Genomic DNA, 12,066 nt, shown 5'->3' with positions numbered 1-12,066 from the left:
TTTTTTTGGCTTGCTGACAAAGCTTTGGCTTTTTATTCCAGATGAATCCATGCAAAAGTTATTTGAAGGAGGAAAAGGCAGCGTGTTCCAAAGAGTGCTTTCATGGATTCCTTCCAATAGCCATCAGCTACAGCTTGCAGGAGCATTGGCTATTGCAAATTTTGCCAGAAATGGTAAGAATATGCTATAGTATCTTACATGTATTTATTTGTGCCTTTCTGTCGTGCTACATCTGTACAGATACACAGAAAAAGTGTGTGCAGTGTTAAAGCTGGTATGAGCAGCTGTATATGGTATATACAGCAACGTTCATAGTTTTATACTTTAAAATCCTGGAAAGTGTTAAGCCTACTTTAAAAAAAATAATAATTAAAATAAACCTTTCACATTTGTAATAGATGTATAGGAGATTTCTGCCTTCTTCAGTGTTTCTCATATCACTGTTCTAAATTTGTTATGAGCACTGCAACTCCCATTGGGGATGGTGGTCAAATTCTCCAGCAATAAAATCTAGAAAGGAGCAGGGAAGTGACACTTCTGTTCTTAAAAAGCTCAAATAAAAATCTTAGTAATATTCTTTCATTCACAAGTGACAATTGTCTCATCTTGCACAGACGGAAACTGCATCCATATGGTGGATAATGGCATAGTTCAAAAGCTGATGGATCTGCTAGACAGACATGTCGAGGACGGAAACGTAACTGTGCAGCATGCAGCCCTGAGTGCGCTCAGAAACCTGGCTATTCCTGGTAAGCCTCCCTTTGCATTGCTAATTGCACAAATGTGAAATTCTGTTCTCCCCCTGTAAGCCCCAGGGGCTGAGGGTGGGAGCACTGACTGACATTTCTGGAGGCAGGTCAGCCTGCTGCTTTTCATTCAGGCCCGTAATTGCTGTTGTAGGTTTTGCACAGCAGTTGCAGCCAGCAGTTTTCAATAAATCACAGACCCATCAGCCATCCTTCGGCCACTTTGAACCCACGGTATCATCCCCCACCAAGGAAAGGGCAGCTTTGTGGCAGGCAGGGAGCTGAGGCCTCAAATAGGATTTCTCAAAACCTTCCCTGCAGAGCACTGCATTTTTTCATTTGTTTCATTTGGGTTCTCTTCCACAGCTGAGGGTCCCCAGCAGACTTCAGTGCCCAAATTACTGAAGCACTGCATCTCCCTGTAACTCCTAAAGCTTTGACAGTTCAGAAGTTAGAGCTGGAGCTGAACTGTTGGAATAGCCAACCTGTTCCAATTGGTTACTGTTTGTAGGCAATGAACTGAATGCTAATTTTGTCATTTTTAATTAACTCCAGTTGTGTGAGTTTTGATTACCCAAATGTAAAAGACAGAGTACCTGCACATAAAACAAGCCTATAATAATTATATATGCTTTCAAGGCCACAAAATAAGCCTTTTATCCATTTAACCTTATTTTACTATTTTCAGTTTTGACAAAGAGTAATTTTCTAAAAATGATTGTGCATACATACTAAACCCATGCAGCTTTAGTGGTACGCCACTTGCTTATATTCCTTGGGTAGTTCTGTTAACCTCCATCGGTTGGAAAGCTTCCATGTAGCCTATGCTCAGGGATGTCAGCCAGAGACCTAAACAAGATTTAATGGATATTGTTACAGAAAAATGAGCAAGGAATAATTGGCCCCATGATGAACTGCTTGTTAAACACTACTTTGAATATGAAATAAGTATTTTTTTTTTCTAAGTACAATATTGGACCAAGCTTGCACCTTACATAAGATTTCAGAGAGGAGAGCTCCATGGAAGTGGAGAACTTAGACTAGTGGAAGGGATGAAGGACAGTTTGGGGAGGCCTTACCAGGACTCCAGACATGTCAGGCCACGGTGTCTTTTGTGTAAAGTATTGGAACTGGATATGAGGTTGCTCTGCTAATTGGATGCTTTAGTTTCTTTCTCTATGAGAAACACAAGCGTGTTGTTGGGAATCAGAGATGTTTCCCCATATTTTGGGGCACAGGTAAGTTCTAGCCTGGGCTTCTGCTTGGTTCATTTTATGGAGGACTCCTTTCCTAGCCAAGGTGGAGAAGTCGAGCCTTCAGTTCATGGTCAGGGTGAACACTGGAGATCAGGCATGCGTGCTGGGACAAAGCACTGCATTTCATACCTGCATCTTAGCAACCCCAACATTTTTCTGAAACACAGCGTTGTCAACACACGCTCGTGTTCCTGAAGTCTGTGTTCACAAGCTATTTTTCAAACTGTGTCTTAAAAATTGCATCAAGACTGTCTTGGAAATAAATTGCACCTTCCAGAAATGTTCTTGAGATCGTTCCTGTTCTTTATTCATGCAGTTGTAAATAAGGCTAAGATGCTATCAGCTGGCGTTGCAGAAGCAGTATTGAAATTTCTCAGATCGGAGATGCCCCCTGTTCAATTCAAGCTGCTGGGAACATTAAGAATGTTAATAGATGCACAAGGTAAAAATAAGCTGTTCTCTATGTTAAGTAATTCTCTTTGGTTCAGTCTGTGATATACTGCTAAAAGAGAAGAGAAACAGAGGGTTTTTTTATTGTTTTTTTGTTGTTGTTGTTCTTTTTAATTTTAAGCCTGAAGTCTTGGAATAAACCTAATACATATGCAAAGGGAGAGAAAATGTGGGTTGACTTTTTTCAGCACTCCTAAATTGACTACGAGGGACCCTCAGAATAGGTGTCAAATGCTTATTTACTTTTGTACTTCAGAATTCTCCTACACTGTCACATTATGAGTATGCGTTGAGGCGTGGGAGTTTTAAGCTACCACTCCAGCTTTGCTGTTCACTTGCTGCATTTTCTAGCTGTACCTAGCTTCTTGGAGCACACTAATGCACTTGCTAATTGATAAGCTGCAGTTTCAAAAGGAGCAAGCACCTTTCAGTTCTGCCTCTTGTTCTGTACCTAAGAACTGTATTTATGAAATTAGACATCTAAAAAAAAAGTTATTAATGAGATAATTAGCCAAGTATTTATTTTTGACCCAGTAGAGCAGATTTTTTTCAGAAGAGCCAGTGTAGTTCTAGCATAGCTATTAGATGTGAAATAGAAATTCATTGAGGAAACTTATGCAACTTAACATCTTGTTGTGGTTTAACCCGGCCGGCAGCTAAACACCACACAGCCGTTCACTCACCCTCCCCCTCCCTCTCTGGGATGGGGGGAGAGAAACGGGAAAGTGAAGCCGGTGAGTTGAGATAAAGACAGTTTATTAAGACAGGAATATAATAATAACAATAATAATAATGATGATAATAGTACTACTAATAATAATGTGTATGACACAAGTGATGCACAATGCAATTGCTCACCACCCGCTGACCGATGCCCAGCCTATTCCCGAGCAGCCGGCCCCCCACCCCGGCCAGCCACCCCTATATATTGTTTAGCATGACGCCAGATGGTATGGAATACCCCTTTGGCCAGTTTGGGTCAGCTGTCCTGGGTCTGTCCCCTCCCAGCTCCTGCTGCACCCCCAGCCTGCTCGCTGGCAGGACAGAGCGAGAAGCCGAAAAGTCCTTGGCCTGGTGTAAACACTGCTCTGCAACAATTAAAACATCAGCATGTTATCAGCGCTCTTCTCATCCTAATCCAAAACATAGCACCCTACCAGCTACTAGGAGGGAAATTAACTCTGTCCTAACTGAAACCAGGACACATCTACAAAACCTAATCTAACTGACAACAGTGGTACTTTCTTTTTAAATTTTTGAGTTGGCTCACCTGGGAGTGTGACACCACCTTTATTTTCACTACTGATAATCCATGCACAAACCTCTAACTGGGCTGAATTAACTGAGTTTTACTTGGGAACTGGGTTACGAGTGTTTCTGGTATTTTGTTTCCATTTTGGCTTTACTGGCTTCCATGCAACCTAGACTTTTCACACAGTTAGCTCAAGCTGGCAAAGTTCTACTTAAACTCCTTCTAGTTAGTGACTTTCAGCTTATTTTTTTAACACTTCCTTTAAAAAAAATGACAACTTTTCTGTTGTGTTGTTGGCTCCGGCAACATGTAGCAGAAGCAGCTGAACAGCTGGGAAAAAATGCAAAGCTGGTGGAACGATTGGTGGAGTGGTGTGAAGCTAAGGATCACGCAGGTGTGATGGGAGAGTCGAACAGACTACTGTCTGCACTTATACGACACAGCAAATCAAAAGTAAGTGAGTGGCGAAAATTTCAGTTTGTAAGTACAAAGAGTTACCTCTGCACTTCGTATCATTAGTAGCCAAGGCCTCTGGTATGTCATCTTTCTAGAAAGCCGGGTTGCTTAATTCATATGTTGGTTAATTCATATGTTACATCCTCTCTGCCTCCAGGACCTGCCAGTCAGACTCAAGCACCAGGTTTAAACAGTCACTGGAACTATGTAGGTAAAAAACATAGAAACGAAGCAAAACAGTCACGGAGTTGCAGGCCAATTAAAGAACATTGTTAGGGTGAATGTGGCTCAGTCTCAACCCGTTTGAATTTGCATTGTATCCTGTAGAAGTTTAACGTGCCATATTTTCTACTTTATGACGATATATATAAGGAGTCATTGCATTCAGTCGTTATTATCTTTCTGTATGGATAGATATCAAATAGGTATTAAATAGGTATTCACAGAATAAACATCTTTGGTAGAAGAAAATGTAGAGCTGAGAAGGTGGGTTTGTTTTTTGGGGTTTTAAAAATGCTTTTACTGCCCTCTAGGTTTGGATATGGGTACAACTGGTTCTTTACTGCACATTACATTTGAATTCATTTTTTTATTTAAAAGTATTTCGGCTAATATTTAGAAAGGCAGTGGTAGTTTAGGGAAACTTATGTCCCATTTTAAAAAATGGAGTCAGTACTGGTCAGTTAAATCACACTGGTACAGAACCTGACTGCTGTCATCTCTTATCTGCTTGGTACTGCCTTTTGGAGGGTGATATTCGCCTATAAAATCATTACAATTTTCATGTCATGGCATATAGCCAAAATTCTCCACCAACTCAAGTAGAAATTAACAGTTCCCAGAGTATTCAAGGAAGTCTCAAAACCTCTTTGGATTTCTACCAGAAAAATCACAAATAGGAAGAAGCATCATTGCAAGTAAGGAAAAGTATAAATATATATGTATATATATTTTTACACATACATATATTTTATATATATATATATTTATATATATACACATATATACTTGTATATATTATGTCATTCAGAAAAGAGTAAGTTTTTTAAATGTTAAATTCTTGAGGCATTCAGCTGTGACTTGCACCACAAGCATCCTCAATACGATAACTAAAAGTATTTCAGTTTTCAAAGTTATGATCATATTGTGTCTGTTTCCTTGCACAAAGAATGTCGCTGCATAGTCTGTGCAAGCTCTGGCACGTAAGACATTCTAAATACATGTAACAGTTAATGAGTTTTGGCTTGTGGTTGGTGTTTAGAAGGGATGTATCCTTTGAATGGAAATTCAACACTATCTTTAAAAAATTTAAACTGGATTCTTACTCCAAGAAATAACTATTTCAAAACTTTGCTCCCTCAGAACAAATAAATAGTTTAAAATAATAATAAAAATTGATTTGGACTGTTGCCTTTCGGCATGCAAAGTTACCTGACTTTTGTCAATATTTTGCAAGTATTTTTTCACATATAACTGTGAAAACTTAGATTAGGTGCAAACTAACTTTTTAATGATAATGTACAGGTAAATCAAAGACCTAAAACACCATAAATGGTTAACTGGCATGGTTTGACATGTCCATCTTATAATTAGAGTAATCACAGATAATTTATAGGCTTACGTACACGTACATTTATGTATAAAGTTCTTCAATGTGCATATAACCAATGAGTAGCCTTACCTGGAGATAACACAGGATCGGTGACAACTTTGTTATTTAATAGTTTGTGTGCAATGCGGAATCTTTTCTTTTTTTTAATTTCTATGCTATTTCTTTTAGGATGTCATTAGGACCATTGTACAGAGCGGTGGCATCAAGCATTTAGTAACCATGGCGACCAGCGAACATGTAATAATGCAAAACGAAGCTCTCGTTGCGCTGGCACTAATAGCAGCTTTAGAGTTAGGTGAGTATCCCAGAGGTTAACTCTGCCTGCGTTCTTCTGAGTCTGTGCCCGTGAGAATCGCACAGGGGGAGTCGTGCGAGCGTCTTTTGCAATGCAGAGCAGGCTGCTTCTTCCACCGGCCTTTCGGCAGCACGGAAACACATGGCAAGTCATGCACTGACAAACAGGAAATAAGGTTAAGCAGAAAACTGGAGTTTGCTCATGATACAGTTCCTACTCCATTACTCTGGTAGGTAAACACAATCTAGAACTCCCTCTAACAGATTTCAGATTTGGGGTAAAACCCCAAAGGCTAACTATTTTAGAGTGGAGGCTGTATGACCTAAGTCTGTGTGCACTGGAATGGTTAATCCCCTTTTGAGAGGGCTTATCGAAGTAAAGCTTTCACTTGCCTAATCCCTGAAAGCTAAAGAATACATACGGAGGTGGATGATGCCCCCAAATGTCTTTATTATTACTAAATTCCACAGAAATAGATGCAAGAGTTGCCATATGAAGGCAGAGATGAGTACATGTCTTAACCTGCCTTAGTAATACTTCAGCTTACCAAACAAAGAAAGGTAAATGCACACTGGGGGCTTTATTTATCCTGTTTGCTTGCTTGTTAACTAAGATGATGATCTAAACAAGTAACATTACACATTTTTGTTCTTGATTTCATCTCTTATCATTGTGTACTAGCGGAATGCTACTTTCAACCTCCCAATCGCTGCCAATGCATCAGGGAATTGTTTTGTTTTAATTGAAAGGAAAAACGCTTGTAATTACATGACACTTCTAACCCTTGTCTTGTATTCAAACATTTAAAGGTTCTGAGGCTGAATTCAGTATATTAATGTTTCTTAGAAAACTACAGAGGAAATAACTCATATTCTGATTTTGCAAAGCTTTTCACGGTCTTAATAATGGATCTCTCTACCATGGAGTCAAGAATTACACTGCCTGTGTTTAAGTTAGACAAAGTTTTCAAAAGCAAATTCAGGCAGTGAAAGTCTTGAAAGCTTAAATATTGCAGGTGTTGGCTTAAATAGCTAGAAAGCCAGGCAGACTTTCCATCAGCTCACTGCACGTTTAAGATTGGATTTTATTATTAAACTCTGTAATTGTCCTTTCAAGCAGTTAAGCTATTTTGCATTTTTATAGCAAGAGCTGTGATTCCTATCATCATATCATCTGATACGTGCTTCAGTTCTATGCCAGTGAGCTAGGTACCATAGCACCAATTCCACTACAGTGAGAGATCCATGTTTCAATAAGCGGCTAAAACACTGAAGCATCAAACCAAGCGGCACTTCCAGGTTTACAAGTTTTCACTTGTATTTCAGTCACCGCTGAAAAGGACCTTGAAAATGCTCAGCTCGTTCAGATTCTACACAGACTGCTCTCAGATGACAGGAGTGCTCCAGAGATAAAATACAACTCCATGGTGCTGATCTGTGCCCTTATAGGATCTGGTGAGTATTCAGGAGGGGGTGCTTTTCTAAGAGATTTTTGTGGCCTGAACTTGGAGCACATGCAAATGCACTCAGTCTTTGTTTCTGTTCACAGTGAATGTACACAGAATGGTTTGATTTACTATGACACTTCAGTGTCAAGAAAAAGGCTATTAACTCAGTTTTGGATATTAACTGCCAAAATTGGATTCAGGCTTCAGCAGTTTGCGGATAGCTCAAACTTCCAGGAGCTATCGGCAAGTTTTAAAGGAGAAAAACGAAAGACACCTTTTAACCGTACAGTGTCAGGCTCTCTGTGCAAACATGCAGATAACAAGAACTTAATTTTTACCTTTAGCTGTAAGCTCCCTGTAATTGATGGGTGATGGCTGGTTTTGGGGTTTTGGTTTTTTTTCTTCAAGTAAAATTAGGTGGAAGAGAAGTTTGCGAGGCACCTCCTTTAAATTCCTATGACAACAGTAGAAAGTAAAAAAAGAAAAAAAAGAAAAAAAAAAGGAATACTTGCAGGGACACAAGTGAACATTTAGTACAGCATGTAGGCTGTAGTCCTGCTCACTGACCTTGCTAGGAAGAGTCCTTCCCTTGGCAGCCCTCACGTGCTCTGAGCACAACTGTTTGTGGTTATTTTGAAAGACGAGTAGGCCATGCTCTAACATGTGCCTGGGCTGGCCACTAAATTCTCTTCTTTCTGAGGTAACCCTCTGGCAATGGTCAGATTGCTTTGAGGATAGTGAAGAAGCAGGCTATGGCTTGAAATTGCAACTTCACACCTCTGCATGGACAAAGAGAGAGGGGAGAAATGGAGCAGAGTATCGTGAAGAGGTTTGATCCCCAGCTGAGGATTCAAGAAGTGGACAAATTTCTCTCACTCAGTCCTTCAAAAAGTATTTACTCTATGGAAGGATACCAAATTTCATGTGAGAAAAAAATCAGAAATTTACAAACAACTAAGGGACAGAGAACTGCATTAAGTGCAGAAAGGTAGAAAGTCAGTACCTGTTCAGTACCCGTCTCTGCACATGGCTTGATGAGTGTGAAACAGCTGAAGATTTGCCACAGATGAGTTCACAGCAATTCAGCTGAATTGATTAAAAAGTTACAGCTACATGCATGCTGTCTGTAACCAAAGCTGCTTTTCCTATATAGAGTTCACCACGCCAACTGCAAGGCTGGTGAACCCATATATTCATGGTGGCCCATGCATCCATGCTAGTGACTGCTGTATTACTGACATCTTAAAGGAACTAATATATGTTTTTTTGAGCAATATATACATCTCAGTGTACAAAAAAGGGTGCTCAAAGTTTGCTAACAAGCCTCAGCTCCCACTAAGCATTTGCTTTAACACGAAGACACATCATTTAGGTTTTACTCACGGCCCTCTTAAGCCATTTTGTGCTTGGAGTAATCCATCCATTTTAGAGCAGAAGCCCTTCTGCAGGGGTTCCCTCAGCCTCATTGCAATGCCCTTGTGATGCTCCCATTGCTTCCAACTAAAATAATCATCCTCAGAAATTCCGCTCAACGCTTGCATTTTCACTTACCTGAGTCTTGTCACCTGCAAGATGGACAGCGTTATTTAAAGTCAAATAACCATCTCTGTTCCACTAGAGTAAGGAGCGGTCTTCCCTTATTTTTTTTCAGAGTTATCCAGCTGGCAGAGGTCAGTCTGCCAGCACACTGCAAGTTTTGCATAGACAAGAGGCATCTTAGCATTATTCTCCCAGAGAGCAGACAGCACATTACTGCAATACACAGCTGTGAAGTTAGGGCCCCACACTTGGCTGATCCAGTGGCCAGCCCCGCTTCTTGATGAACAGACCTACGTAACAATAGCCAGTACATAAAAACAATAACTGAGCAACCCTGGTATTAGCTTTTAATTCCCCCCCCTCTGATTTTTAACCAGGTGAGGAAGGCAGTGCAATCACAAAGTTTGTTCTCCATGCATGAGAAAATATGAAATACATTTCTTCCAGCCCTGCTGCCTCTAACGTTTCTGCCACCGTCTCCACACAATGAGTATTTATGTTTACAAGTTCCCATGTTCTACTGTAAACAGAGCCGTAGTTCCACAACAGCTAGAAAGCGGTTGTACTGTTTTTAATTTCGGTAAGTTTAATTCTCCAGTGCCTGCTGTTACTATCCTTCATTACAGGGTATCTGGCATTGTATTTAACTTGATACTGCCAACAGCTGTGCTTTAGCAGTAAATATACATGTATAAATGGGATTTTTTGCCATCTGGAAGTTGCTGTTGCAACTGAATGAATGGCTGGAAAGAGGGAATAATGAAGACAACAGAAAATGGAAATGTGTAACCTAAGGAATAAGCAAAAGCAGAGCATTCCTAGCTAGCACAGTCACGTCTGTGTGTGAGGGTCCCAGGAACCTGGATTCTGGGCACAAGCGATCAGCCACAGTAAGTCACAGCAAGCTCCTGAGAGGTAGTTCAGTAACATCTGCTTAAAGACGGCGGTGTCTTAGAAGTAGAAAGAGGAAGGAAAGCACTTACACAGCATAAGCACCCCGAGAGCTCTGCTGACACTACCCGCTATACACCAGTTCCCAGGTGCACGGCCGTGTGAGCGCTCCTAACTCCCACACAGCAGGGGATAAACTGAAAGAAAACTGAAAACTTGTGAACAAGAAAGTTGGCAGGGAAAACAAATGGACAAAATGTGCTTTTCTGTCCAAAGGAAAAGCAGTAAATATGCAGAGCTAATCTGAAACAGATGGTTGGGATTCCTCCCGGAAAGCTCAGGGATTAGGCCCCCAGCAGCACCTGGGAAACAAAAAAATACCTGTAGGTGTTTGCTGCTGAGTGAGAGTTCACCGGACTGGACTAAACAGGGCATGAAACAACACCGGCTGCTTTGGCTCTTAACTGCGGGATGCCTAGAACACAGGGCTCCAAGTAAACGCTCCACATTGTGTTTTTTGTAAATTGCATTGTCTGGGTTGTTTCCAACCTGTCCTTACTGACACAACGTACGACGCAATCAAGGATCAGAATCGCAGCACAGTGTCACACTGTCAAGTCAAACACAAATGCTGTACACACGTGCATAGAGCACGATGTGTTGTACTGTCACGTTCAGAGCTGACCCATAGCTGGACAGCTAGCAGTGACCTAGTGGTGACACGGCCAGTAAAGAACTCTCTCACCCTCTTCACACTTCCCCACAAACAACCAGAGCTGATTTACTACAGGTGAACTATGCAACGAACCCTCCGGGCAAGCTCATTCACTCAATCAGACCAGTTTAAGTAATAAAGCAGAAAAATACTCCATAAAAAAAAAAAAAAATACTTCCTAAGCATCTCTTTTGGAGGACTTACCGGGTGGATCTTTGTAACTGCCAGGCAGCCGCTTCATCCTTCAAGGCTACCTGAAATCTGTGGAGCCTGGGCATGCCCTAGGCCCAGGGAGTTCTCTCCATCCTCAAAAGCAATTCAGAACAGTAAATAAAAGGAACGTGAGTACGCACATTTGTGTGCATATGCGTGTACACCAGGGACGGGGTACTGCTGACACCTCCCTAAGTAAGTGCCTCACACCCACCTAGCTTTGCTGGTCTCTCGCCCGTCTCATACCAAGCACCATTTCTTTTACTCTTTCTTTTTTTCCAGAACCTCTCCAAAAGGAAGTGCAGAGCATGGCATTTCTAGAAGTCGTATCAAAACTCCGCAGCCATGAGAACAAAACTGTTGCCCAGCAGGCCTCGCTAACAGAGCAGAGACTTGCTGTAGAAAGCTGAGGAAGGTCTCTTGTTTTCAATGCATCCCATCACAGATTCCACCTTTGTCCTTCGTCCTGCTGCCGCTCCTGCTATGTTTTCCACTGTATCACTTGTGCATGCGTGTAATGTTCCCACACAAATTGATGAACTGCTGTAGGTACCCGTCCAAAAAAGGTTTCTAAAAATTCATAGGTGGTGTTAACATGAACCTGTCTCCACCCGTAACTGTTCTACTCGTATTCTTGTTGCTTGGGCCACATAGTAGAATGTGCATGTTGTAGTCCTATGATGATGTAAAAGTGGTACTACATGACGACTCCTTCCTCACAGCCCCTAACCGCGTAACAATGTACTACTAAATTAGGGACAATACAAGATGCAGCAAGTCCAGGCTAGTGTGCTGACTGTAGGATTAAGAAGTAAATCTAGCTCCATTTTTGGTGCTCTGGAGATTTGAATGCAATGTACTGCTGCTCATTCACTGGTCTTGCCTATTAATGTCAAACTCGTGGTACCTAGAGGTAACAAATAAAAATTTCAGTGCTCTCACTTTATCCTGTGGTTTTGTCCTTTTCCATATTCACCCAGAGAAGCTGTGGCCACACCAGCATGCGCTGGTGAGGAGCCCTTCTCATTCCTGGCTCTGGCCCCAGCGCAATCACTGCCTTTCAGCTCCAAGAATACAAAGGAAACAATTCCAGCCACTTTCACTGTGTATGTGCGCACAGAGGCGCAGTGTGGTTTAACAACAGGGGGTTTTCACAGGAGCACACTATACAGGCCTTATCCCATAAAGCCACGT

The 12,066-nt window shown here is 41.4% G+C and overlaps 1 protein-coding gene across 12 annotated transcripts in view; it reads left to right on the top strand.

The window, feature by feature from the left end:
* Positions 1-12,066, top strand: part of RAP1GDS1 (Rap1 GTPase-GDP dissociation stimulator 1) — a 103,677-nt gene that overhangs the window by 84,643 nt on the left and 6,968 nt on the right. For 11 of the 12 annotated variants that reach the window (XM_083835620.1, XM_083835626.1, XM_083835618.1 and 8 more), the window contains 7 exons: positions 42-173; positions 615-749; positions 2,319-2,444; positions 4,018-4,157; positions 5,941-6,067; positions 7,393-7,521; positions 11,155-11,818. In XM_083835620.1, the coding sequence (XP_083691746.1) occupies positions 42-173; positions 615-749; positions 2,319-2,444; positions 4,018-4,157; positions 5,941-6,067; positions 7,393-7,521; positions 11,155-11,282 (917 nt within the window). In that variant the 3' untranslated portion in view covers positions 11,283-11,818. Of the gene's footprint in view, positions 1-41; positions 174-614; positions 750-2,318; positions 2,445-4,017; positions 4,158-5,940; positions 6,068-7,392; positions 7,522-11,154; positions 11,819-12,066 lie in introns of those variants that run through there. The other variant, XM_083835624.1, reaches the window with a different exon arrangement.

This window comes from Anser anser (assembly GCF_964211835.1).
Source record: "Anser anser genome assembly, chromosome: 4".
In the NCBI taxonomy this organism is placed as follows: Eukaryota; Metazoa; Chordata; class Aves; order Anseriformes; family Anatidae; genus Anser; species Anser anser.
Note: the sequence above shows the minus strand (reverse complement) of the source record. Positions and strands in the feature narration are given on the sequence as shown.